This window comes from Dryobates pubescens, chromosome 2 (assembly GCF_014839835.1).
Source record: "Dryobates pubescens isolate bDryPub1 chromosome 2, bDryPub1.pri, whole genome shotgun sequence".
Classification (NCBI taxonomy): Eukaryota; Metazoa; Chordata; class Aves; order Piciformes; family Picidae; genus Dryobates; species Dryobates pubescens.
In genome coordinates, this window is record NC_071613.1 from 52,283,734 (window position 1) to 52,306,605 (window position 22,872).

The following is a 22,872-nucleotide window of genomic DNA, read 5'->3' on the forward strand; positions in this document are numbered from 1 at the left end:
TGACCTGGCAGTGCTGAGGGTTCGACTCGATGATCTTTGAGGCATCTTCCAGCCTAAATGGTTCTCTGATCCTAGGATTTACTGTTGGTGCACAGCTTTTGACAGCAGCTTCACGTGTTAGCATTTGCAGTCAACAAGGTTCCAAAGAAGGAGATGTATCTGGGCTGGGAAATGAAGGGAGCTGATTTTCAACTCCCTGCTCTTAACTAGCTGCAGCTTAGAAACACAGAAATGCATCCAGTGCCTCCCTGCTCTGCTGAGTAAGATGCACCCAGCTCACTGCTCAGCTGAAGGAGTCTCATGGACCTTGATGGCCACATGAACTGGTCCTTGCTAGGAGCTTCTATGCATTTCAAATGGGTTCCTAGATAGGAACTGAGAGCTGGGGGTCAGGAGGGAGGGGGCAGGCTCTGCTCACTTGCACCCTGGCATAGGACAAGGGGCAATGGGTAGAAACTCCAGCACAGGAGGTTCCACCTCAACACGGGGAAGAACTTCTTCACTGGGAGGGTCAGAGAGCACTGGAACAGGCTGCCCAGAGGGGTTGTGGAGTCTCCTTTTGTGGAGACTTTCATGACCCATCTGGATGTGTTCCTGTGTGACCGGTGCTGGAGTCTATGCTCCTGCTCTGGCAGGGGGGTTGGACTCCATGATCTCTTTGGGTCCCTTCCAACCCCTGACATCCCAAGAGCTTGTGAACAAGTACCAGAATGAGGGAGGTGTTTAGAACTGAACAAATAATTAACATAAAATGTAAGTTTATAGTATCTTGAATGCAAGAAAACACTGACAGATTCTCCCTCCAGCAGCGAGTTCCATGTTAGCTCTTCCAAGCCACAGTACCATGGAATTGTTTGGGGTGGAAAAGACCTCTAAGATCATCGAGTGCAACCACCAGCCCAACACCACCACGGCCCTTAGACCATGTCCCCAAGTGCCATGGCCACAGGTTTCGTGAACCCCTCCAGGGATGGCGACTCCAGCACCTCCCTGGGCAGCCTGTTCCAGTGCCTGGCCACTCCTGCAGCACAGATACTGTTGCTCGTGTCTCCTGGTGCAGTTTCAGTCACCCCTTGTCCTGTCCCAACGGGTCCCGTTGCAAAGCCTGTCCCCAGCTTTCTGATCGGCCCCTTCAAGCGCTGAAAGGCCACCAGCAGGCGCCCCTGGAGCCGTCCCTTCTCCCGGCCGAACAACCCCACGGCTCCCAGCCACCCGCTGCGGGCGCCAGCAGCAGGGCCGGGGCGGAGCCGTCCCTTCTCCCGGCCGAACAACCCCACGGCTCCCAGCCACCCGCTGCGGGCGCCAGCAGCAGGGCCGGGGCGGAGCCGTCCCTTCTCCCGGCCGAACAACCCCACGGCTCCCAGCCACCCGCTGCGGGCGCCAGCAGCAGGGCCGGGGCGGAGCCGTCCCTTCTCCCGGCCGAACAACCCCACGGCTCCCAGCCAGCCCGCTGCGGGCGCCAGCAGCAGGGCCGGGGCGGAGCCGTCCCTTCTCCCGGCCGAACAACCCCACGGCTCCCAGCCAGCCCCTGCGGGCGCCAGCAGCAGGGCCGGGGCGGAGCCGCGTAATGGCGGCCAGCGCCGCCCTGACGTCACAGCGCCGCGCACGCCCCCGCCCGCCCCGTCCCTACGGTGGCCGCGCAGGGCGCTGCTCGCGGCGCGGTTTCTCCTTCGTTCCGCGGCCGGCGCTGAGGCGAGAGGAGCGGGGTGGCGGCGGCGGCTGTGGCCGTGGCGGCGGCGATGTCCCAGCTCGAGCAGGCCTGGCGGGGCCCTAACCCGTCTTTTCACCGGCAAAGCGGGCGCCGGGCCGGGCCCTGAAGCCGCCCGCCGCCCCGGGAAGACTGGATAACCCCCCGAGGGAACCGGCGAGGCCCGGAGCTGCCCCGGCTGAGGATGGGGATCCTCTTCACCAGGATATGGAGGCTATTCAACCATCAGGGTGAGGGGACGGAGCTGGAGGAGCAGGAGGTGGCCTGGGACGCGGCGGCGGGACGCGCAGGTGCCGGGCCGGGCCTGAGGGCGAGCCCCGGCCGGGTGAGGCGGCGGCGGCGGCGGCGGCGGTTCCTCACCCCTTGAGGGGCGGCCGGAGTGGGTCGGAGCTGGCTGCCCGCCCTGCTAAACCAGCCCAGCTTTGCCCACCGAGGCTAAAAGGCGGTGTGGCCTCAGTCCCTCAGCCCTGCCCGGGGTTGGGGGGTAGCCCCAGAGGACAAGCCGCCACCAGAAAAGTTGGGGGACTTTAACCCGTTTCCCCCCGCCCCGGTCTGAGTCACGGGCGGGCTCGTCTGCTGCAAGGTGGATGTTCAATTATCGAGGTGTGCCGAGAGAATCCAGCCGTGTTGGCGTGTAGTTTCAGCTCGTCATCTGCAGAGCGTGCTTTATTCGTGGCATTGAGCGATAAAGCTCCGTACCTGGCGAAGTCGCTCATTTGTGGAGTAGAGGTTGGAAGTTCCTTCGGATTCGGAACGCCCGGCTCCCAGCAGCGAGGCTTTAGTGGGAGCTGTAACTTCATACTCCGCACGCTGACGCCCTTCCCCCGTGTTTGTTGCCGAGGTCTTTTACTTTTGGTTTGCAGTGAACTTCAGCAGGCTCCCCCACGCCTGTTGAACGTCCCAGTTATGTGCCCGTTAACACTCGCTGCAAATCCAACCGCACATTTTTGTCTTGTGGCCTCCAGCCCCACCTCAGATCTCCCGTTCCAGCTGCTTTCCTAACCTCTGCTGTGCTGGCAACACCACACCAGAAACAAAAGTTCCCAGGTTTTGTGGGGGTCAGGTGAGCAGCTGTTTTGACAATATTGTGCAGTTCTGCAGAGTCCTCAAGACTGGAGTTTCTGTTTGATGCTCCATCAGGCAACTCTGCAAAACCACACAATATTGGTAAAACCTAAACCAAGAGACCCCCCCACTTACCTGGCCCCTCTCCCTTCCCTCTCTCCTCTGTGATAAATCAATGCAAGGGTACTTTGCTGACAGGAGGAATTGATCTCTGGTTGTCTGAAGCTTGGGCAGACATATAATGGCTTTTTGTTGCCCTTGAGGACCACAGGGGAGGGGGTGGAAGAAAGCCCCTTCTCACAAAGCTTTTACTTGCATGAATAGTGCTGTTGAAGGCAGGGCTGTTTGTGCAGGGGAAAGTTGTGTACTATAACTGAGAGCAGGCAGCACTCACTTGTCCTAGAAATCATAAATTGGTGTGGGCTTGACAGCAGCAGCTGTAGAATTCAGGTTCCATTTTGTGCTGCATGGGAGAGAAGATCCTAAACAGAAAGAGTCATTGATTCTGGTGTTGAGCTCCCAAATGCCTTCACATATGTGCTAGGGGAGTTTTGTGTAGGACTCCGTGGTTTACCTCAGACTAAATTGGGTGGCTGCTGTGAAGTATTTGTGGGCAAAAATCTGTTCCCCAGATTCCAAACCTGCCAAAAGGAAAAGAGGCTGCTGAGGGAGACAGGTGGAGCACCCTGCTCATCAGCGTTGTTGGGGGACCTCCAGATCGCATCAGGTTGGAAGGGACCCTCAAAAGGGCATCTTGTCCAACCCCCCTGCACTCAGCAGGGACACCTCCAACTAGATCAGGCTGCCCAAGGCCACATCAAGTCTGATCTTGAATGTCTGCAGGGATGGGGCCTCAACCACACCCTGGACAACCTGTGCCAGTATCTCTTCGTTGTGAAGACCTTCCTCCTAATGTCCAACCTAGATCTCCCCTGCTCTAGTTCCAAACCATTGCCCCTCGTCCTATCCCCACAGGCCTTTCTGAACAGTCCCTCCTCAGCCTTCCTGTGGGTCCCCTTCAGATACAGAAATGCAGCTGTAAGATCTCCCTGGAGCTTTCTCCAGGCTGAGCAGCCCCAGCTCCCTCAGCCTGTCACCAGGGGGGAGGTTCTCCAGCCGCCTGATCATCTTTGTGGCCTCCTCTGGACCTGCTCCATCAGGTCCCTGCCTCTCTTGCGTCTTTCACGGCTGTTTGCAAAGAGATTAAAATGTTGCAGGATGTAACGAAAGAGCAGCCTTATGGAAATGAACTTTCAAAGTGTGTTTTGGAGAGCTGCTGAAGTTTGGGAGATGGAGACAGCAGCCTGCTCTGCTCTGTGTGGAAGCTTAGGGAAGGATTCCAGCACCTGCAATCCCTCAGAAACTGTTCCTGTAGATGAGCAGATGGGGACAAATTTACACTCACTGACCTGCTAGGGAGAGTGCAGGGGGTTGTGCACCTCTGCAGGCAAAGAGGCTTTTAGGTATGGCCTGTGAAATGTGGCAGCTGAAGTGTGGTGCAGTGTTTGCCTAGGAAATGGCTCTGCGAGTGCAGCGTTAACCTTGTTGTTATCACGATGGCAAAGTTAACCCTGGTGATCTCTCTCCTTTCAGAGCACAAAGTAATCATTGTTGGGCTGGACAATGCAGGCAAAACCACCATTCTCTATCAATTGTAAGTATGGACTGCAGCTGCACTTCCTGCATCTCGAGGTGTCTGCTGAATACATGTTGCTCTGAAGGGCTTTTTGCTGCTTTGCTTTGGGTGGTTTGGGTTTGGGGTTTGGGTGTTTTTTTTTTCACTTGGAGATCATCCAGCTGGGGATGACAGCAGAGCAGAGGTGGCAGTGGGTCAAAGCATGTGTTTGCAGTTGGGAAAGGGCCCTGCTTTGCCTGCTGTATGGGTAGGGTTTTGTTTGGAGCTTTTCTTTGTCACATTGCTGTGCTTCTGCCACTTAAATCAGAGAATCGTAGCATGCTGTGGGTTGGAAGGGACCATAAAGCTCTTCTAGTCCAACCCCTCTGCACTCAGCAGGGACATTGCAACTAGAGCAGGTTGCTCAGAGCCCCAAACAGCCTGACCTGCAATGGTTCCAGGCATGGGACACCTACCACCTCTCTGAGCACTCTGGGCCAGCATCTCACCACCCTCAGTGGCAAAAATTCCTTCCTTCCCCCCTCTCTGAATCTCTCTGTTTTGGTTCAAACCATCACCCCTTGTCCTGTCACAACAGGCCCTGCTCAAAAGTCTGTCCTCTGCTGTATTCTCAGCCCCTTGAAGCACTGCAAGGCCACCAGAAGGTCTCCCTGCAGCCTTCTCTTCTCCAGGCTGAACAAGCCCAACTCTCTCAGCCTGGCCTCACAGCAGAGGGCTTCCAGCCCTGTCAGCATTGCTGTGGCCTCCTCTGGCCCTGCTCCAGCAGCTCCCTGTCTGTGCTGTGCTAAGGGCTCCAGAGCTGGCCCCAGCCCTGCAGGTGGGGTCTCAGCAGAGCACAGCAGAGGGGCAGAATCCCCTCCCTGCCCCTGCTGCCCACACTGCTGGGGATCAGCCCAGGACACAGCTGGGGCTGTGCTGGCAGCACTGGGTGCCAGCTCCTGTCCAGCTTTGTGCCTATCAGCACCCTGAAGTCCATCTCCACGGGGCTGCTCTCCAGCCTTCCAGCCTGGATTGATAGTGGGGGAGTTGCCCAGCTACAGGACCTTGCAGCTGGCCTTGTTGCCCCTCCTGAGGTTCACACAGAGCCACTTCCCCAGCTTGTCACAGCTGCCTTTGGTGTCACTGTGCAGGCTGGTGGCCAGCTCTTCAAGATATGGTTGCATTGAGTCTAGCCACAGGACAGTGCCACAGCACATGGAGACTAAACTGTTGTGGGAGTAGCAAAGCCTCCCCTCACCCTGCCCTGACTGCTTGTGTCCCAAGTTGTGCTTCCATGCTGTTTGTGGTAGAGGATGAAGGAGGAAGGCTGAGGTCTGGCTGAGCTCAGGGCAGCGTAGCTCTGTGGCTGGTGGCAGTCCATGCTGTTGTGCAGCTCCTGCCTCTCCTGGTGGCTCTGGCTGGTGTTTGCCTGGGGTTAGCCCTGCTGCTGGTTCACATGAAGCTTGTGTGAGCTTCCTATCGCTGCTGCTCAGCTGTGTTTTGGTAAAAGGCTACGAAATTGATCCCAGGCTCAGAAGCTTCTAGGTGGGACAAGCAGCTCAAGGTCTGTTTAGAACAGGTTTGTGGTTTCCCATGTGAAGCAGTCTGGTGGTAGGAAGCATTCCTGAGTTGATAGCAGAAGTCATTCCAGCGCAGTGATGTGGCCACACGGGTCCCAGTCCTACACTCCAAGTGTGCTCTGTCTCAGTGCTGGGGTTTGGTCAAGTCGTGGCCTGCTTTTGCCTCTCTGCAACATGACACTCCTGCAGCGTTTCCAGCAGGCTCTGTGGGGAAGGTGGAAAGATGAGGCTGGCTGTTGCTACTTAGATCAGGAGTGAGAGATTTTAAAAGCACAGATAGAAGGAAGAATATTTTTTTACAACGAGTAGCTGCTGCAGCTGAGGGCTCTCCTTGGTGCATTTTAATGCTGCCTGTCTCTTTCTGCTTCCTCCACAAGTGTCTCATGATTCTTCTCCTTTCTGCAGTCTCAATGTTTTCCTTTCCCTTTTGTACAGTGGATCTCTCTGTCTCCTTTTCCTTTATACTCTTTTTAGCTCCACAGGACTTCCCCTTCTCTCTTCTTGTTTTCCAACTCTGACTGCTGTCCTCTGTTCCTCCTCCTTTTACCCTACCTCCATCTGTGCACAGCCCATTTTTACTCTTACCATTTCCTTGTGGCACCAAAGTGTCCTGAGCAAGAATAAACATGTTTAACTCATGGACTATGTCCCTGAAAGCATCATCTTTATTTTTCTCATTAACCTTTCCTAACATCTGATTTGCTGCATTATTGAAAGCCTGGCCCAGCTTTAATAATGGAAAGCTGAGAAGTGATATCATAGAATGATTGGGTTGGAAGGGACCTTCAAGATCATCCAATTCCAACCCCCTGCCGTGGGCAGGGACACCTCCCACTAGATCAGGTTTGCTCAAGGCCTCATCCAGCCTGGCTTTGAACAACTCCAGGCTTGGAGCCTCCACAGCTTCTCTGGGCAACCTCTTTTAGTGCTTCACCACCCTCATGGGGGAGCATTTCCTCTAATGTCTCATCTAAATCCAGCTTCTTCCAGTTCTCACAGGAGATGAGCAGAGATAGCCAGCAGCACAGCTAGCATTGGTTGGTGCCCTGGCCTTTGCTTTGATGTCAGGAAGGGTCACAGCAGACATGGTGGTGGTGACTCTTCTCAAAGATCATGGCAGCTTCACTCCCCTCAGGCAGCAGTAAAGGTTTTGGGCTAAAATGTCTGAAAATGCCTTTAAGCTTCATGCTGCCCTTACTTCAGTGAGGAGGAGGGAAGAGTCCACCAGTCCTACTGCAAACTGTGAGATGCCAGCAGCCTGAATGTGTCTGGTCAAGGAGAGGGGCATTCACACAGTGCATCAGGTTGGAAGGGACCCTCAAAGGTCACCTTGTCCAACCCCCCTGCAGTCAGCAGAGGCATCTCCAGGTAGAGCAGATTGCTCAGGACCATATTGCCCTTGAATGGTTCCAGGGATGGGGCCTCAGCCACATCCCTGGGCAACCTGTTCCAGTCTTTTACCATTATACATCTCTTCCAAGCATTAAAAGAGTTCTCCTCTGTCCCTGCCCATGGCAGGGGGGGTTGGAACTAGATGATCCTTGTGGTCCCTTCCAACCCTGACTGATTCTATGATTCTACTTAAAACCTGAGGGTTGGTGTTTTTAATATCAAATCAACCACAGACAGCTTTTAACTGTTGGCCTAGCTTTAATGTTAGGATTCCTTCTTCTCATCCCTCCTTTCCCCTTTTTCTCTATAGTTGCCTCCACATGTGAGAGGGTTTCTTGTTAAGATGCTGCTAAGACACTGGGTAACTGGGATTCCTTCTCCTTGATATCTTCAATTCTCTAAGGAATTATACCAGCACTGTTGCAAGCCTCAAATTGCTGTCACTGTAACTAAAAGCTCTGCTGAAGCCTCAGAACATGTTAAACTGAAAGGACAGATCAAGATTAAAAGGGAAGGGACAAAAATAATAATGAAGCTCTCTGACAAATGGTTGATGTTTTCCTTGGAGTTCTTCTCATTGTCTTGGCATATCCCTGACAGTGTAAATAGACTGGATGTTAGGAGTGTCCAGAAGGCACTGCTGATGGGAAAGTGGTGCTCTTGTGGCAGGCTCTGCAACAACGTGTTTGAAGTGTGTCACGTCTCATCTTTTTACTTTGGAGATCTTCTGGTGGCCTTTCAGTGCCTAAAGAGGCTGCTCAGAAAGCTGGGGACAGGCTTCTGAGCAGGGCCTGTTGTGACAGGACAAGGAGATCTTCTGGTGGCCTTTCAGTGCCTCAAGAGGCTGCTCAGAAAGCTGGGGACAGGCTTCTGAGCAGGGCCTGTTGTGACAGGACAAGGAGATCTTCTGGTGGCCTTTCAGTGCCTCAAGAGGCTGCTCAGAAAGCTGGGGACAGGCTTCTGAGCAGGGCCTGTTGTGACAGGACAAGGAGATCTTCTGGTGGCCTTTCAGTGCCTGAAGAGGCTGCTCAGAAAGCTGGGGACAGGCTTCTGAGCAGGGCCTGTTGTGACAGGACAAGGAGATCTTCTGGTGGCCTTTCAGTGCCTCAAGAGGCTGCTCAGAAAGCTGGGGACAGGCTTCTGAGCAGTGCCTGTTGTGACAGGACAAGGAGATCTTCTGGTGGCCTTTCAGTGCTTCAAGAGGCTGCTCAGAAAGCTGGGGACAGGCTTCTGAGCAGGGCCTGTTGTGACAGGACAAGGAGATCTTCTGGTGGCCTTTCAGTGCCTCAAGAGGCTGCTCAGAAAGCTGGGGACAGGCTTCTGAGCAGGGCCTGTTGTGACAGGACAAGGGGTGGTGGTTTGAGCTAAAAGAGGGAGATTGAGCCTAGGGAGATGTTTCACACTGAGGGTGGTGAGACCCTGTCCCACACTGCACAGAGAGGTGGGAGATGCCCCATTCCTGCAGCCATCCCAGGTCAGGTTGGCTGGGGCTCTGAGAACCCTGCTCTAGTTGCAGGTGTCCCTGCTGAGTGCAGGGGGGGTTGGATTATATCAACTTTAAAGGTCCCTTCCCACCCAAACCGTCCTATGGTTTGTCTCCCAAAACTAGTGTTGGAGGGGGCGGGGAAGGAAGTTTGGATGTTAAGTAACTGCATTGTGAAGAAACTCTGCTCTCAGTGGCCTGGGTGCATGGAGAGGTGTAGTACATTTGGTGGAGCTGGACTGTGAGCTGTTTTTCTGCAGCCTTGGAAATCTTGTGGTCTAACCACACTGTTGAAGCAAAACAACTGTGCTGTCTCCTGTGTGTGCCAAGCTCGGGCTGGAAAGAAAGAAGCTGAGCGCTTCAAACAGCTGCTGAAGGAAATCTTCCCTCAGCTTTGTGATTTTAGTTCATTCTGGTAGAGTTTGGTCCATGAAAGCTCTCTGAGCTCTGTGATTGGGGTTCTGCAGAGTCCACAGAGCCCCTTTTTTATTGCTGTTTTTAGTTAGTGTTCTGCAATAACAATAAATGAGGAGAGACCTCATTGCTCCCTGCAAGGAGGTTGGAGTGAGGTGGGGGTTGGTCTCTTCTCCCTAGTATCAGGTGATAGAATGAGAGGAAATGGCCTGGAATTGTATCAGGGGAGGTTTAGGTGGGAGACAGGAGCAATTTCTTTGCTGCAAGCATGGTCAGGCGTTAGAACAGGCTGCCCAGGGAGGGGGTGGATCACAGGATATTAGGGGTTGGAAGGGAGATCATCGAGTCCAACCCCCCTGCCAGAGCAGGAGCATAGAATCCAGCATGGGTCACACAGGAGTACACCCAGATGGGTCCTGAAAGTCTCCAGAGAAGTAAACTCCACAACCCCTCTGGGCAGCCTGTTCCAGTGCTCTGTGACCCTCACAGTGCAGAAGTTCCTCCTCATGTTGAGGTGGAACCTCCTGTGCTGGAGTTTCTACCCATTGCCCCTTGTCCTATGCCAGGGTGCAAGCGAGCAGAGCCTGGCCCCTCCCTCTTGACCCCCAGCTCTCAGTTCCTATCTAGGAACCCATTTGAAATGCATAGAAGCTCCTAGCAAGGACCAGTTCATGTGGCCATCAAGGTCCATGAGACTCCTTCAGCTGAGCAGTGAGCTGGGTGCATCTTACTCAGCAGAGCAGGGAGGCATTGGATGCATTTCTGTTTCTAAGCTGCAGCTAGTTAAGAGCTCCCTTTTGAGGCCCAGCCCTCCGTTATTGATAAACATTGACTAACTCCCCGCTCAGCCTTCTCTTCAGACTGAACGGCCCCAGGTCTCGCAGCCTCTCCTCACAGGGCAGTGCTCCAGTCCCTTAACCATCCTGGTAGCTCTCCCTTGGACTCTGCAGGGTCGGCATCCCTGGAGGTGTTCGGGAGAGCCGTGGCGCTTTGGGCTCGGGTTTGCTGGGGTGCCTGTTGGGCTGGCTGATCTGGGAAGCCCTTTCCACCCCGGCCAACTGCGTGCTTGTGTTTGCGGCGGCGCAGCTCCATGAACGAGGTGGTGCACACCTCGCCCACCATCGGCAGCAACGTGGAGGAGATCGTGGTGAACAACACGCGCTTCCTCATGTGGGACATCGGCGGCCAGGAGTCCCTGCGCTCCTCCTGGAACACCTACTACACCAACACCGAGGTGAGCGCCGCGGCCCCGCTGGGCTGCCCTGGCCCCGGCCGCTGCTGGCCGCAGGCCTGCAGGGGGCCTGAGCTCTGCGCCGGGGGCGCTGCCAGAGGCCTCCGTTAGCTGCTCCCACTGCTTGCTCCTTGAAGTTAGAGACCTCCTCCTCCAACTCTTCCCTAAGGTGCATGATGGGATGTTCCAGTGAAAACCAACTTGTTTGTGAGGATTCTGTGTCCACCTTTGGGTCTGGACACCAGTTTGTCATGGAATTGCAGATCTCTGTGCTTACAGGTCCCCTTTTGTGGACCATGACAGCTCTGATGGAGTCACCATCCCTGGAGGTGTTTAGGAAGAGACTGGATGGGGTGCTTGGTGCCATGGTTTAGTTGATGAGATGGTGTTGGGTGATAGGTTGGACTTGATGATCTCAAAGGTCTTTTCCAACCTGGTTAATCCTCTCCTCTACCCTCTCCTCTACCCTCTCCTCTACCCTCTCCTCTACCCTCTCCTCTACCCTCTCCTCTACCCTCTCCTCTACCCTCTCCTCTACCCTCTCCTCTACCCTCTCCTCTACCCTCTCCTCTACCCTCTCCTCTACCCTCTCCTCTACCCTCTCCTCTACCCTCTCCTCTACCCTCTCCTCTACCCTCTCCTCTACCCTCTCCTCTACCCTCTCCTCTACCCTCTCCTCTACCCTCTCCTCTACCCTCTCCTCTACCCTCTCCTCTACCCTCTCCTCTACCCTCTCCTCTACCCTCCCCTCTACCCTCCCCTCTACCCTCCCCTCTACCCTCCCCTCTACCCTCCCCTCTACCCTCCCCTCTACCCTCCCCTCTACCCTCCCCTCTACCCTCCCCTCTACCCTCCCCTCTACCCTCCCCTCTACCCTCCCCTCTACCCTCCCCTCTACCCTCCCCTCTACCCTCCCCTCTACCCTCCCCTCTACCCTCCCCTCTACCCTCCCCTCTACCCTCCCCTCTACCCTCCCCTCTACCCTCCCCTCTACCCTCCCCTCTACCCTCTCCTCTCCTATCCCTAAGTAGATATAATCATAGAATCACAAAGTTGTTTTGGTTGGAACAGACCTTTAAGATCAACAGATCTTTTCCAACCTGGTCTGGTCTGGTCTGGTCTATTCTATTCTCTCCAGCAGATGCTGTAGCACCTGTCCAACCCCTTAGGAGTAAGACTTAAAACCCAACAGTATTCCTCCAAGGTTTGGGAGCTCAGACTTGCAAGCTCCCATGATCTTAGAGGATCTTCCCTAAGCACCTCCAGGAATTTTCAGAACTCCTTTGGCTGTTTAAGTTGCAGCATGTAGCCTGAAGTTGATTAAAGCAATGCCTCGTGTCAGGTTTCCTATGTGCTATCAAATATGGTTTAAAAAACACCAGGTTCTTTTCTGTAGTCACTTAATTTCCTTGTCCTGTGCTCCCTGTCTGATGCTGTGATGTGTGTCTGCATGTATGCTTCTGAAGCACAGAGCTTGCAGGGGTTTGAAATCCCTTTACAGTGTGTTTTTGCCTGTCAGCACAAGTAGAAAGCTGATACAGTTTGCCTTTTCAAGGCTGCAGCGAAGTATTTGAGGCGTCCTTGTGCTCCCTCAGGACAAAAACCAGATCTGGGATTACAGAGCCAGTTGCTTTCAGTATAAAATTCTTGACTTGAAAATGGGAAATCAAAGGATGTGTCAGAGCTGCCTTTGTATGCAAACCACAGCACAAGCTGTGAACCAGCAGCTTGTGTTGGGTAATCACACTCTGGCTGCGAGAGGTGACCTGGCAGGGCTGGCTTAATGGTTGGACTTGATGATCTTAAAGGTCTCTCCCAACCAAAACAATCCTGTCATTCCATGATATCTGGTATCAGTCTGGATAATGTGATGGGAGCAGTGAACTGTTGTGCTGATGAGTGTCTAGGCCAGGAGCAGAGTTTGTTCTGACTAATCACTTCTCTCTTCTTCAAGTTTGTGATAGTTGTTGTGGACAGCACAGACAGAGAGAGAATTTCTGTGACTAAAGAAGAGCTCTATAAAATGTTAGCACATGAGGTGAGTAGACCCTCTCTTTTCTCTGCTTTCATACTTAACTGTGGGTAAAGGTCTGGGTGATACATGTTAAGGGAAGCAGATTGTCATGATGTTAGTGAAAGGTTCACACTTAAACCTGTAAGCTGGAGACAGACCAGGAGGCAGCAAAGCCTCTCCAGTGAGCCCAAGGCAAACGTGGATCAGAGCTGTCTTGGCCCTGCTAAAAGCTCTGTCTTGTGATCCTCCCAATATAGCTGTAAATGAGTTACAAATTTCTCAAGAGAATTCCCACAGAAGTAGCTTTTCAACATTTGAGTGCCTCACTGAAAGAGAGCCCCAGCAGGGTAAGGGCTGGAAGGGGCCTCAGGAGATCATCCACTCCAACCCCTTGCTAAAGCAGGGGCCAGGTGGCTTTGGAATTTCTCCAGGGAAGGAGACTCCACAACCTCTCTGGGCAGCCTGCTCCAGGCCTCCAGCACCCTCACAACAAACAACTTTCTCCTCATCTTCAGATGGAACCTCCTGGGTTCCAATTTGTGCCTATTGCTCCTTGTCCTGTCCTTGGGCACCACCGACAAGAGTCTGGCCCCAGCCTCTTGCCCCCCACAGCTCCTTTAGCTCTTGCTGAGCATTGCTCAGATCCCCTCTGGGGCTGCTCTTCTCCAGGCTCCACAGCCCCAGGGCTCTCAGCCTTTCCTCCTCACAGAGATGCTCCAGGCCCCTCAGCAGCTTTGTAGCATCCACTGGGCTCTGTCCAGGAGTTCCTTGTCTCTCTTGAACTGGGGAGCCCAGAACTGGACCCAGCACTCCAGATGAAGATCCTAACAGAAAACAGAAGCTGTATATAGCTTTTGTGATTTTTCAGCTTCAATCCTTATTAATAGCTGAATGAGGTCATTATAAAAACAAACAAACATTGTTTCCTCCAGCAACTTAATGACTGGTTTGGGTAGTTCTGTGGTTGCTGAATGTTTCCTGATTTCATAGTGACACAGGCACAGCCTTAGTCACGTGTGTTATATGAACCAGCTCTGTAAGTGAAGAAGTGAGCTGCCTGTGGCTGTAGTAGCCATGCTCCTGTGTGCAGGGGGAATTGCAGGAGCAAGGTGTCATTTGCCAACTTTGAGAGACCTTCTTTAAAACTGAGCCCTGTATTGGGTCTAAAACTGAGCTGTCTGGGTCTGACTCAGAAATACTAGAGTGGTGTACAACCAAGAAGTACCCACTGACCTTTAAAGGTCCCTTCCAACCCAGACCATTCTGTGACTCTGTTACATGACCTGAATATCCCAAAGATTTCCATCCATCCATGCAGTGCAGCACCACCAGAGCCCTTTTTACCTAAGCTTGACTCCTGCTGGGACTCAAGTTCAGTGCAGACTGGATCAGTTGGAGATGACACTGAGGACACTGAGCTTCCAAATTGGAGAGTCTCTATAAAGATGTGCATTAAATTGATGCCATTGTGCCCCAAAATCTTACATCTCTGTGCCTTCCAGTATTAGACAGTGGCTACAGGAGACCTGGAGACATTAGAAGGTCATTCTGCTCATGAGGGTGGTGACAAGCTTGGTAGTCAGTTTGTGTTGGCAGGATTCAGATAGTGTGGAAGTTAAAATGAAGACAGGCTGAGAGAGTTGGTGGTGTTCAGCCTGGAGAAGAGGAGGCTCCTGGGAGACCTCATCAGCCCTCCAGTGTTTGAAGAATCCAGGAGAGCTGGGGAGGGACTTTGGACAAAGGTACGGAGTGACAGCACGAGGGGTGATGGCATCAAACTGGGAGAAGCTGGATTTAGACCAGACATCAGGAAGAAATTCTTCCCCATGAGGGTGGTGAGGTGCTGGAACAGGTTGCCCAGAGAAGTTGTAGAAGCTTGAAGCCTGCAAGTGTTCAAAGGCAGGCTGGTTGAGGCCTTGAGCAACCTGGTCTAGTGGAAGGTGTCCCTGCCCATGGCAGTGGTGTTGGAAGTAGATGATCTTGAAGGTCCTTTCCAACCCATTCTGTGATTCTATATTTAAACTTGGGGCATTCTTTACTAGACCTCAGGAAGGGCAAAGACATCCTGAGCATATCCTTTGGGTGCTCATGGTAATCTGAAGCATTTGAGAAGCCACAAGTGCTTTGCCTCCTGCCCTGAGTTTCTGATTTCTGGTATTTAAACTCAACTTGTGTTTAGTAACACCTGCTAAAGTAGGTCTGGCTTTCGTGGCTGTGGGGGAGCATTAAATGTGCATGGGGAAAGAACTGTTGCTGTTGAGTCTGCTGCTGTCAGTGCCAGAGGTGAGCTGCACAGTCTGTTGCAGTCTCTGAGCATGAGCTTCATCTAATCTCTGAAGGAAGGTGCAGAAGTTGTTAACAAACACCATCCCCCACAGCAAACTCCTGGCCAAGCTGTCAGCCCATGGCTTGGATGGGAGCACACTGCAATGGGTTAGGAACTGGCTGGAGGCTGAGCCCAGAGAGTGGTGGTGAATGGTGCCACAGCCAGCTGGCAGCCAGGCACCAGTGGTGTGCCCCAGGGATCAGTGCTGGGCCCCATGCTCTTTAACATCTTTATTGATGATCTGGACGAGGGCATCGAGTCCATCATCAGTAAATTTGCAGCTGACACCAAGCTGGGGGCAGGAGTTGATCTGCTGGAGGGTAGAGAGGCTCTGCAGAGGGACCTCGACAGGCTGGGCAGATGGGCAGAGGCCAAGGGCAGGAGATTGAACACATCCAAGTGCCAGGTTCTGCACATTGGCCACAGCAACCCCATGCAGAGCTACAGGCTGGGGTCAGAGTGGCTGGAGAGCAGTCAGGCTGAGAGGGACCTGGGGGTGCTGGTTGATGGTAGACTGAACATGAGCCTGCAGTGTGCCCAGGCAGCCAGGAGGGCCAATGGCATCCTGGGCTGCATCAGGAACAGTGTGGCCAGCAGGAGCAGGGAGGTCATTCTGCCCCTGTACACTGCACTGGTTAGGCCACACCTTGAGTACTGTGTCCAGTTCTGGGCCCCTCAGGTTAGGAAGGAGGTTGACTTGCTGGAACGAGTCCAGAAAAGGGCAACAAGGTTGGTGAGGGGCTTGAGCACAGCCCTGTGAGGAGAGGCTGAGGGAGCTGGGGTTGCTTAGCCTGGAGAAGAGGAGGCTCAGGGGTGACCTTATTGCTCTCTACAACTACCTGAAGGGGGTTGTAGTGAGGCAGAGGTTGGTCTCTTCTCCCAGGCAACCAGTACCAGAACAAGAGGACACAGTCTCAGGCTGGGTCAGGGGAGGTTTAGGCTGGAGGTTAGGAGGAAGTTTTACACAGCGAGAGTGATTGCCCACTGGAATGGGCTGCCTGAGGAGGTGGTGGGGTCGCTGTCGCTGGGGGTGTTCAGGGTGAGGCTTGACAGGATGCTTGGTTGTATGGTTTAGTTGATTGGGTGGTGTCGGATGATAGGTTGGACACGATGATCTCGAAGGTCTCTTCCAACCTGGTTAATTCTATTCTATTCTAAACTGAATTTGAAACGAGGGAAGTCTGGAACTCCCAGCAGCATGAATGCCCTGGCTCCGTGGTGGGAGCCTCTTTGCTGTGCTCTCAGAGTCCTCATCTCACAGTAAATGTGCCCTATTGTTTTCCAGCAGGATGTTTTCAGTATATTCTGCTAACTCCAGATGCTGTGATGATTGAGGGGAACAACAATACACATGGGCTGAGCTGAAAGTCAAATATTTACTTAGTATAGTTTTTTTCTTCCTTGCAGTCCTTCAAGGCTTTTTCTTTGGGCTGAACCAGTCAATGGAATTCTGGTGAGGGCAACATGGAATTGCCCAGGTCACTTCCAACTATTTTCTGCACTAGGAGATTGTGAATTCTTTCTAAGGCTTGTAAAAATTGGTGTGCCTGATAGGCACTGAAGTGAGTGGAGTACTCTTGGCTTCCTGCCTCTTCTTGTCACAGGGACAGCTCTTCAGAACTAAGTGTACTACTGTACTAGTGTCGTTCCAAGAAGCTGGAGATAAAATAAGCTTGCCCCAAATGCTGCTAAATTACAGAATCACCAAGTGGTGAGGGTTGGAAGGGACCTCTGGAGATCATGCAGTTCAGCCCCCTGCTAAAAGAGGGGTGTCCACAGCAGCTTGCCCAGCATCACAATGGCCAGATGAGGTTGGAAGCTCTCCAGTGGAGGAGACTCCACAACCTCTCTGGGCAGCAGCCTGCTCCAGGCCTCCAGCACCCTCACACCAAACAACTTTATCCTCATTTGCAGATGGAACCTCCTGGGTTCCAGTTTGTGTCTCTTGCCCCTTGTCCTTTCCCTGGGCACCACTGACAAGAGTCTGGCCCCCCACAGGTCCTTTGTCTCTTGCTGAGCATTGCTCAGATCCCCTCTGGGGCTGCTCTTCTCCAGGCTCCACAGCCCCAGGGCTCTCAGCCTTTCCTCCTCACAAAGATGCTCCAGGCCCCTCAGCATCTTTGTAGCCTCCACTGGACTTTCTCCAGTAGTACCCTGTCCCTCTTGAGCTGGGGAGCCCAGAACACTCCAGATGTGGTCTGACTAGGGCAGAGTAGAGGGGGACCTCCCTTGACCTGATGGCCACACTCCTCCTAGTGCACCACAGGTCACCATTGCCCTTCTTGGTCCCGAGGGCCCATTGCTGGCTCCTGGGGAATTTGTTGTCCCTCAGCACTCCTGGGTCGTCCTCCCCAGAGCTGCTTCCCAGCAGGTCAGCCCTCACCTGTACTGGTGCAGGGGATTCTTCCTCTCCAAGTGCAGGATCCTACATTTGCCCTTGTTGACCTTGATGAGCTGCCCCTCAGTCCCAACTCTCCAGCCTCTCCAGGTCTCACTGAATGGCAGCACAGCCTGAGGTGTCTCAGCCACTTAGTTCTGATGTTTTAAATATTTCATGGACCTCATAAAGGAGACTTTTTGTGATGTGCTTGTTCCTGCAGACATCCCTCCTTTGATTCCAAAGCAGTGCAAATGCTGATTTTCCACAAATTCTGTGTTTCCTCTAAATAAAATACTGCTGCAGCTTGCTTTTTGCTGCCAGCTGCACTCTCAATGCTTGGGAAGGGGTGGGATTCCCTCTTAGAGGGCTTGTGTACAGGGAGAGCCTGCTTCTGGCTCTGGTGAGCCTCAGGGCTGCCTCACAGGCAGGCTTGGTGAGGTTTTACCAGGGCTTAAAGAGCTCACTCCTGCTGCAGAGTCTGCTGATCTGGTGCTCATGTCAATCTACACGACAATGTGGTGTGGAAATAAAAGCCTGGCTCAGGAGAAGGCAGGGCTTAGTTTGGATGCAGAGGAGCCTGCAAGGTCAGGGTTAAATAAGATACAGGGTACCTCTGATCCTCACAGAGCACAGAAATCCTTTCCAGGGCTTCAGAGAGCATCCTAGGCAAAGACTGGACCTCTGTGCTGCTGGATCCAAAGGTTCTCTGAAGGTAGATGGCAGTCAGCCTGCAGCATTGTATAGTTCAGGGCCATGTTTCTGCTAGGACCTGAGCTTCTCTGCTTTGTTAATCCTATCTTTACCTCTGAAGGATGGTTTGTAATCACCTTTTCCCCCCCCTTCTTTCTCCCTAGGACTTAAAAAAAGCAGGTTTGCTGATCTTTGCTAACAAGCAAGATGTCAAAGAGTGTATGACAGTAGCTGAAATCTCTCAGTTCCTGAAGCTGACTTCAATTAAGGATCACCAGTGGCACATTCAGGCATGCTGTGCTCTAACTGGAGAGGGGTAAGAGTTATTTCTGTCTGGAGAGGGGGAATCTGGAATGGATCTGGTGTTTTTATTGTGGTTTTTAACACAAATCCTTCCCCTGGCAATAGTAATTTTACACTTCCAGATTTTTTTTTTTGCCTCAAAAAGTGTTGACTTAGGATCAGTCATGATCTAAAAACCAACTTCTTGCCCTCAGAAGATGCTGACTTAGGATCAGTCATGATCTAAAAACCAACTGGGCCTCACCTTACAGTGATAAAACTTTATATGACTTGGGCCTCATGAGGGTGGGTTTGGAATCACCTAAAAGCTCTTCTGGTTTATTAAGAATAATTGTAATTAGAGACAAGTTCATTTTACAGCTTGAAGTGCTGGGATCTGAAGTCTCCCACTTGCATAATGAGATCTAGGAGCTCAGAGTGAGCTCAGTGTTCCTGGAAATGATTCCTTCAGTCAGAACTGGAGTTCTCAGGAAGACTTGACATTGATGCCATGGAATAGAGACCTTGTAAGGCCTAATACAGACCTTAGAGCAGCCTTCCAGTACCTGAAGGGGCCTACAAGAAGGCTGGGGAGGGGCTTCTGACAAGGGCTTGCAGTGACAGGATGAGGGGCAATGCGTTTGAGCAGGAAGAGGGGAGACTGAGACTGGGGATTAGGAAGAAATTCTTTGCAGTGAGGGTGGGGAGACCCTGGAACAGGTTGCCCAGGGAGGTTGTGGATGTCCCCTCCCTGGAGATGTTCAAGGTCAGGTTGGATGAGGCCTTGAGCAACCTGGGCTAGTGGAAGGTGGCCCTGCCCGTGGCAGGGGGGTTGGCACTGGAGGATCTTGCAGGTCCCTTCCGACCCAAACCCTTCTGTGAATTCTCTTTGAAGGAATTCCCCTGAGCAGTGCCTGTGTTCCTTAAAACCTCTCTCTTTCTGTTCACAGACTGTGCCAAGGACTCGAATGGATGATGTCAAGACTTAAGATCAGATGATTTTTAATGACCTCTTTGCACAGACCTTGCTTCAGAAGAGCTGTCCCCGTGGTTACCTTCCCAGTGGCAGAATTAATGGGTTAGGTGTATTTATACCAAACTGATTGCAACTTTATTTTCTACATTAGATGCACACACACACACACACATACCTGTATATACATTAAGACCATGCAGCAAAAAGCAAGCTGCAGCTGATGGCTCCAGTTTGGCTTTCCTCTTTTCTTTTTCCTCTGAGGATGAGTTTAAAAGCTGTGATCAACCTTCTTGTCAAGAGACAACCACTCGGAACAGTCTGGTGGTGAAGATGGAGAGGAAGGAGCTTTGACTTGAGTTCTGCTATTCCAGTGTAGCCCTCCCTAGGTGAAGATCTTGGCTTCATTACTCCAGTAAATTAGAGAGCAAATTGATGGCTTAGATACCCACCAACCTGCCAGTATTTTTAAGGTTCCTGATGTTACAAATGCAGAACTCTTTCCCTGTCTGTGTACTGTACATATTTGTGTATATTTATACCTCAATTTTAGGCTAACTGCAATCTGTTCAGACCAGTGTGTGAAGCTGCATCAGTATGTTGACAGCAGGACCTCCCATTTGAGATGGCCAACGTTGTCACCACCTCTTTCCCTTTGTTACCTGCGTGGCTGGAAGGCTCATCCAGGCGGGCAGGCGGGTGGCTCACCACGGCTTGATAAAGCAAACTCTCTCTTAAGACCAGTGCTGCTTTCTCCCAGGATTTCTCCATTAGGATGCCATGATGGATTTGGGGTGCATGGATTGAGCTGCAAATTGCAGTGTTGGCAAAGGATCCAGATGTATCAAAGCAGCTGAAAATGAGATGGATTTCCTTTGGATTAGGTGACTCCAGGTGATTCGTGTGGTGTCACGCTCTCCCGTGGTACTGCTCTGCTGGGTTCTGCAGTACTGTTCAGTTATGATTCAAGGCTAGGACCTCAGAAAGGGAAAAAGATCATCTCTCTGTTGTTTTTCCTTTTTCTTAACCAAAGAAGAGGCACAAAAATATGTTCAGAGTCCCACTGGAACCTTACAGACGAAATCATACTCTGCATTAAGTGTTTGGGGGTTTTTTTCAGAGGAGGGCACACTTTGATAGCATAAAATGTCTCTATTTATATCTGTATGCAATGGATGGAACTGGGATGGGGAACAAACAGATCACACTACTTGAAAAGCCATCAGTCAGCCCTTGATGGTGTTCCCACAGCAGTTCCAGGGCAGTCCTTCTTGAAAAGAGAATTCCCTTGCGTGGTCCCCAGGTGAGTTAGGAGTGTCAGAACACTACATGATTATCTGCTCTTGCTGTAGCACCTGAGGGGATGGAGGTCTGCAGCAGCTCTCCACAATGCCCCTTTTGGAGGACACAGGTTTGGCAGTACCCAGAGTGCCCCTTTTGGAGGACACAGGGGTGGCACTGGAGTGTCTAGAGTGCCTGTTTTGGAGGACAGAGGTTTGGCAGTATCCAGAGTGCCTGCTTTGGAAGACACAGGGGTGGCACTGGAGTGTCTGGAGTGCCTGTTTTGGAGGACACAGGTTTGGCAGTATCCAGAGTGCCTGCTTTGGAGGACACAGGGATGGCAGAGCATCCAGAGTGCCCCTTTGGGAGGACACAGGGGTGGCAGATGGATGCTCTGAGGCGTGGGCAGTGCTGTGGAAGTGTGTGTAGCCTTAATCCCAGGCTTTATTATGTTGGGGACGGATATTTGGGGAGCAAAATGAAATAAGTCCCTGTTTCAAATGTCCCCCCCTTTTGTAGCTGATACATCTGGAAAAGGCTCTCTTTTTCTTTTTTTTCCTTTCCTTTTTTTTAAAGAAAAAGCTTAGTTTGAACTTTTTAAGGTGCTTCTCTTTGGGATAATCTAATCAGCACCCCCTGCCTTCCCCTCTGCCTGCTTCACGTCGTGAACCTGTGGGGAGAAGAAAGGGAGGCAGCCTCAAAAGTCTGTGTTTAACAAAGGCAGGTAAAGCATTTTACCTTTTTAATCTCTTTTTTTCTGGTCTCTCTGATGCTGACTGGCTGGGGAATCTGCTGTCTCTGTTCTGCATTTTAACATGGACATGCATATACTTAGGGTGCATGCACATAGGTCTTGGTATTTAACTGGTGTATTGCAAACTGTATCCACGTTCCAAGAAATAACAATGGACTGCAAAGAACTCTTCTCAGTTTGTCTGCAGGAAATGAGCTCTCTGCACACCCTTGCCTACAAGATGGAATTGTACCTTTTCTAGTCCTAAAAAGAAAAACCCAACAACAATAACAGAAAAGAAAAAAAACAAAGCAGACTTGCTTCTAAACAAGAGTTTGGGTTTGGAGTCTTGTGTCTTCCCTTTCACCCTGCTGAAACACTGTGCTGTGGGACTGTGAAGTGTCCCTTCTTTTTGGCTGGATCTCTAAAGGTTGTGTCTTGTGGTGGGATTTGGTTTGTTGGGAAGAAAGCTGAGTTGTGCCTGTTCACGGTGAGACACTGGAACAGGTTGCCCCAGGGAGGCTGTGGATGCCACCTCCCTGAAGATGATCAGAGCAAGGTTGGATGAGGCCTTGAGCAACCTGCTCTGGTGGAAGGTGTCCCTGCCTATGGCAGGGGGGGTTGGAACTGGATGATCAGAGAATTATCAGGGTTAGAAGGGACCTCAAGGATCATCTAGTTCCACCCCCCCTGCCATGGGCAGGGACCCCTCATACTAGATCAGGTTGCTCCATCCAGCCTGGCCTTAAAAACCTCCAAGAATGAGGCAGCCTTAAAAACCTCCAGGAATGAGGCTTCCACCACCTCCCTGGGCAACCTGTTCCAGTGTCTCTCCACCCTCATGGGGAAGAATTTCTCCCTAACATCCATCTCGAAGGTGCCTTCCAACCCATTCTATGAATCTATGAAAGAAGAATCACAGAGCAGTCTTTTGGTGTCTGCTTCTTGCTGAAATTTGTTGCTCACTCCCTGGATGAAATTTGTGGGACCTGCTGCAGCTGGGTAATGAAAGTGTGGTGGCTTTTCCAGGCCTGGCTCACCTTGCAGCCAGACATCTGAAGTTTACATATGGCTAAAGTTATGTTCACTCTTTGGTTTTTTACCTTCTCAGTATCCTGCCCACTTCTACTTCCCATGGCCTCTTAAGTGTGTGGTTCACTTCATCTTTGTTTCACAAGCAGGAAGTTGGGAGTGAAGCTGTGACACAAAAACATCATCTGTGCTCCAGAGAGTTTAGGATCCCAATGGTTGTCTGTGTGTTGAATGGTGAACCATCCAGCCTTAACCTGACTACAAAAAAAAAAAGATGTGGGGACACCATCTAGTGACCTTTCAGTGCCTGAAGGGGGATGCAATAAAGCTGGGGAGGGACTTCTGGCAAGGGTTTGTGGTGATAGGGTAAGGGGGGCATTGGCTTTGAGCAGGAAGAGGGGAGATTGAGACTGGAGATTAGGAAGTGAGGGTGGAGAGACACTGGAACAGGTTGCCCAGGGAGGTTGTGGATGTCTCCTCCCTGGAGGTGTTCAAGGCCAGGTTGGATGAGGCCTTGAGCAACCTGGGCTAGTGGAAGGTGTCCCTGCCCATGGCAGGGAGGTTGGAACTAGGTGATCTTGAAGGTCCCTTCCAACCCAAACCCTTCTGTGAGTCTATGCCCCGTGTGATGATGACTTTTCTATCTATTCCGTGATCCCATCATGTTTTAGAG

At 52.0% G+C, this 22,872-nt stretch overlaps 1 protein-coding gene across 3 annotated transcripts; it reads left to right on the forward strand.

Moving 5' to 3' along the window:
- Window positions 1–1,733: 1,733 nt before the first annotated feature.
- On the forward strand, window positions 1,734–21,458 carry ARL5A (ADP ribosylation factor like GTPase 5A). 3 transcript variants are annotated; one of them, XR_008463056.1, is made up of 7 exons: window positions 1,734–1,938; window positions 4,367–4,427; window positions 10,344–10,491; window positions 12,443–12,526; window positions 18,063–18,214; window positions 19,131–20,730; window positions 20,770–21,458. XR_008463056.1 is itself a non-coding variant. In XM_054177616.1 (6 exons), exons 1-6 carry the CDS (start codon window positions 1,893–1,895, stop codon window positions 19,177–19,179), a joined length of 540 nt encoding a protein of 179 aa, XP_054033591.1. In that variant the 5' UTR covers window positions 1,734–1,892; the 3' UTR covers window positions 19,180–21,458. The 3 variants fall into 3 exon arrangements, 2 of the variants coding, with proteins under 2 accessions (XP_054033591.1, XP_054033598.1); XM_054177616.1 differs by having other exon boundaries at window positions 19,131–21,458; XM_054177623.1 differs by lacking the exon at window positions 1,734–1,938 and adding an exon at window positions 4,216–4,236 and having other exon boundaries at window positions 19,131–21,458.
- The last annotated feature ends 1,414 nt before the right edge of the window (window positions 21,459–22,872 follow it).

Excerpts from the sequence above, each read along its gene's own strand:
- ARL5A (XM_054177616.1), top strand. The coding sequence starts at position 1,893 with ATGGGGATCCTCTTCACCAGGATATGGAGGCTATTCAACCATCAGG. Across the intron at positions 1,939-4,366 it reads GAGGCTATTCAACCATCAGG|AGCACAAAGTAATCATTGTT; the intron begins GTGAGGGGACGG and ends CTCTCCTTTCAG. Across the intron at positions 18,215-19,130 it reads TGTGCTCTAACTGGAGAGGG|ACTGTGCCAAGGACTCGAAT; the intron begins GTAAGAGTTATT and ends TTCTGTTCACAG.